The 4,903-nt window shown below is 39.2% G+C and overlaps 1 protein-coding gene across 1 annotated transcript; it reads left to right on the top strand.

Moving 5' to 3' along the window:
- The first annotated feature begins 3,206 nt into the window (after window positions 1-3,206).
- On the top strand, window positions 3,207-4,646 carry LOC145139655 (uncharacterized). The gene is made up of 2 exons (XM_079073400.1): window positions 3,207-3,470; window positions 3,762-4,646. Exons 1-2 carry the CDS (start codon window positions 3,207-3,209, stop codon window positions 4,644-4,646), a joined length of 1,149 nt encoding a protein of 382 aa, XP_078929526.1.
- Window positions 4,647-4,903: the final 257 nt, after the last annotated feature.

The following is a 4,903-nucleotide window of genomic DNA, read 5'->3' as shown; positions in this document are numbered from 1 at the left end:
TCTTGGAGGAAAGGGGTTGTAATGAAAATGTTGTGTAGTGCTCTCTCGTGGTGCTATTTGATAATCGTGCGCGTATTCATTTTCAGATTTTCAAAATTACATAACTACTTCATAACTGCTACATACGGACTCCGTTCTCGATGTACTTTATATCGACGGACTCCTATCACCAGATATTCAATTCTCATTTACATTGTTTAGGCTAACAATCAACCAATGTAAAATTCGATTTCTGTGTCCACACTATTGCGCTGAAACTTCGAAAAATCATAACTTCATCATATGAAGTCATATTTAGGCATTCTTTAGATATATGCTCTATGTTTTATGATTACTACAAATTTCATTTATATTACTAAGGCTACTAAGCAACCAATCTAAAATTCACTTTTTATGATACTCGTTGTCGTATCGGGTCGAAACACGAAACTTCAACGGATCACAACTTCTTTGTTCTATGTCCGATTTGAGCGTTCCGTATATCTCGGAAATCCTCATCACAACTAATTCGTCTTTCATGAAGGATACTCATCCTAATTATTATTCAAATTTGACGTGTATTTTACTCCTATTTTTAATATATATATATATATATATATATATATATATATATATATATATATATATATATATATATATATATATATACTCAAATACCACGTAATACCCAAATAATTCTCTTATTTATCTCTTAAAAGATTACAATTGTTGACCAATACTATTACATCATCTAATTAATCCTTAGTGAGAAACGCGGGCATTACAATTGTCTCCCCATTAGGATGATTCCGTCCCATAATCATGCATCAACAAAAAGGTGTGGTTAGCGACTCCTCATTTCGTTTTTTCTGTCTCGCAGGTAAGGTTCGGTCCTGTCGTATGTTTCCATCGCACTAACACTAGTTTGACCATCTTACACGTAACTTCTTTATCTTACGATCAACATTCATTTTGGGCTCTTCAATCAACCCCTTATTTTGATCATTCCTCAATTCCGAAAGTGAAATCATATTGGGAACTTCTCCCGCAAACTTGGTCAAATAACACACATGAAAGGTTTTATGAATACCATCCTGCTGTGCTGGGAATTGCATCTTGTATGCTTGATTTCCAATTCTATGAAGTACTTTAAATTGTTTAATTAATCTTCGACTCAGCTTTCCTCTCTTCCCAAATCTCATAAGTGCCTTCCATGGAGAGACTTTAAGCAACACCAAATCTCCAACTTCAAAAGTAATTGGTTGTCACTTCGTATATGCATAGATCTTCTGATGATCTTGAGTTGCTAACATCCTCTCTATGGTTACTTTCAACTTCTCTACAGTTTGGTGGACAATCTCGGGACCCATATACTGCTTCTCTCCAGCTTCAATCCAATAAGATACACTTATGTCCGTACAACGCATGATAAGGTGCCATTTTATTGCTCGAATGGTAACAATTATTGTAGGAAAACTCTACAATGGGTAGATGCTCATCCCAGAGTACATCCTCTTAGCATATCTTCCAGTGTTTGAATTGTCCTTTCATTCTAACTATCAGTTTGTGGATGGTAGCTTGTAATCAAACACAACTTTGTATCCATCTCCTCTTGTTGGCTCTTCCAAAACCTAGAGGTGAAACGATTGTCACGATGTTAGGCACAGGATCCTCAAAGCATTCAGGATCCTCAAACCTCATCAGATATTCAGGATCCTGAACTATCTCAGGATCCCGACTATTACCGTTATTTTTATTTACTTATATTTATAAAGGTTATATTTCTTTCATAACTAACACATGTATAGAACTAGTCAAGATAAGAATTATTCTCAACAGAGTTTCGTCTCAACTATGCTAATTAAAGACCCGGAATACCAAGTCAAACAACGTTAACAAAGCTGGTCATAGAGGATCCCGAGAATATCTGACATGTTGTTAGCTAGTTTAGACTATAAATTGACACTTGTATCTCGCACAAAACACACACTGTGAACTCTCAACTTATTTTAATAACTTTTTGATTTGTTTTTACGAAGATATTCTTTATAATCATCATTTTAGATTAATAAAATCATCAAGGCAGGTGATCCTTATCACCTCCCAAGGTTTTGTGCCAGAGATCCTAGCAAGGATCAAGGGCTTTCCTTGTAAACAATTGTGTCATTCTCTTTATCTTTTTCTATTGCACAATTCGAACATCACAGCCTCTCATTCAATTTAGTTGATCAATACTTGTGTAATTTTTTGACCAAAACAATTTGACGCCCACCGTGGGGCCGTGGTGTTCAAAATCCTCGAAAGATCATGTCTACACAACCAATCCTTTCTTCATCCTCCGCTCCTTCCATTCCCACCAAAAACTTACCACCTCCTCCGAGTGGACCCCCTGGGCGGAGGAAATCACCTGACACTTCCAAGAGAAACAACCCTCCGGTCACTAACTTGGGAAGTTTGGGACCCTTAGGACTCCAGGATCCGACTGCTCTGATAACTAGCCAAGGAAGTTTGGGATCTTCAGGATTCTAGGATCCGACTGCTCCGGTCACCACTGCTGAACTTTTAGCTATGATGAGGAAAATGACGCAACATATGAATCAATAGCAAGATGAGAATAGAACACTACTTAGAGAAGTGGAGAGGATGAAGGAAGAATTTCAGAGATCCTAGGAAATGATGCCCACAGTTGTACAACCAAGGATCCTAAATTTCGACAACATAGGATCCTCAGGAAATCACCAGGAGAACACGACTCCTACTACTACAGCGTCGCCCTGGGGGACAACTATAAACAATTGAGCATCTATGCTGAATAATCTCAATGAGCCTTTCAATACTCCTAGAAACCTTGATTCTAGTAACTTCTTAGACATCAATACTATCAATACTAACTCTACAAATGTTGATGCAACAATAAGTCCAAACATGGTTACGGAACTTCAGCAGTTAAGACAGATGATCTTACGCGTACCCGGGGTAGTTCAACCCATACCAGAAGCGTCTCCAACAAGCCACATGATCTCAAGATTTGATCATGCGATAGCTGATACCGAAGTTCCTAAGCGCTTCCAAACTCCTAGCATGAGGCCTTACGATGGAACTACGGATCCTGAAGAGCATGTAGCACAATACCGAGAAAGGATGGAGATCATTCCCATCCCAGTGCACTTGAAGGAAGCTTGCCTATGCAAAGGCTTTGGTTCAAACCTTACGAGATCATCTCTTAAATGGCTGCTAAAGGTTCCTCCCTTTCTATTACTTCAATTGTACACTTTGTCAATATTTTCAATAACCAGTTTTCTTGTAAAAGAACCTTTGAGAACATCACTAGTGATCTTTATCGGGTGGTTCATGATCCTAAGGAACGACGTAAGGATTTTGTTAATAGCTTTCGAAGGAAAGCTCTTAGCATCCCCAACGTTGACATGGCGACTGCTGTAGAGGCCTTCAAGATGGGTCTAAGGAAGGATTCACCCTTCTATGAAGATCTTGTGATGACCCCATGCAAAAGATTGGACGAATTTAGATGACGAGCATTCAGGTTCATAAGGCTGGAAGAGGATAAAGAAGTCCAGAAGAGAAGCAACCCTTCTAGTCAATACGAGAATCCCAACAGGAAGGCCGAATCCTCGGCCCCAAGATCCTAAAAATCGAAGGCCTATTCTAAACCAAATCATCATAGGGTTAATACCCTCGAAGATGAAAGAAAGGAAGAGGAACTTCGTAAGATCACGAACTATTGTTTTTCTATGGATGTTTCAAGATTAATCCATGCTATGTAGGATCTCGGAGACAAAGCAAGGTGGCAAAAGAAGGATAACAAGTCCACGAGTTGGAAACACAAGTCCAAATGGTCTGCTTACCACGCAGGTTTTGGTCACATGATGGATGTTTGTATAGCCCTAAGAAAGGAGATTGGCTACCTCTTTAGCAAGGGGCATCTTAAAGAGATCCTCGGAAGAAAGAGAAAAAAGTCCAAGGATAACAACCAGGACAGTCACAAGATCCCGGAGAAACCAGGATCTCCACCCCCAAACGCCAACACAATTAACGTTATCTCAGGCGGATCTAACATTTGTGGTACTTCTTACTCTCAGTCTAAAAGACACACCAAGGTCTCTAAAACAGAAAAGGAGAATAGACCACGAAAGAATACCTTGGTTAGCAATGAAAAGGAAATCATGTTTGACGAGACGGACAGGGAAGGGATCCAGGATCCTCACCATGACGGACCTGTGATAACATTGTACATGGCCAACCACTTCATCAGAAGGATCCTTGTTGACAGAGGATCCTCGGTCAACATCATACTCTTGGACGCACTAAGAAGGATGAACATCTCGGAATCGGAGATAATCAAAAGATCCTCGGTCATCATAGGATTTAGTGGGGAAACGAAACACATCGTTGGGGAGATAAAGCTACCAATATACATAGAGGGGGTAAGCTCTATACAAAATTTATGTAGTATTGAAATCTTATCTTCTTATAATGTAATATTAGGTAGACCGTGGATCCACGAGATGAAAGCGGTTCCATCAACATACCATCAATGTATAAAGATGCCTACTCCATGGGGAACAGTGAAGATCATGGGAGATCAACAAGAATTAAAGGAATGTTATAAAACCTCTATGAAGCCTACGACCAAACTTCAGAAAGCATAACAATTTAGGAAGGGGGCACAACATGTTATAGAAACAAAGGAGCAAGACGTGAAGGAAGTGCCCCTGAGCATCGAGGATCCTGAAGCCAAAGTACTCATAGGATCCTCAATACTTGAGCAAATCAAGTAAAACCTGTTAATCTTCCTCCAAACCAGAAGCAAGACGATCACATGGAAAAACAAAGATATGACAGTTATAGACAAGACTATTATCATCTATAAACTTAATATTGATCTTTCTTTCAGACCAATACACCC

The sequence above is a fragment of the Lactuca virosa genome, chromosome 9, assembly GCF_052849685.1.
Source record: "Lactuca virosa cultivar CGN04683 chromosome 9, Lactuca_virosa_CGN04683_v6, whole genome shotgun sequence".
Taxonomy (NCBI): domain Eukaryota; kingdom Viridiplantae; phylum Streptophyta; class Magnoliopsida; order Asterales; family Asteraceae; genus Lactuca; species Lactuca virosa.
The sequence above is the reverse complement of the archived record's forward strand: the minus strand, read 5'-3'. Positions and strand labels throughout refer to the sequence as shown.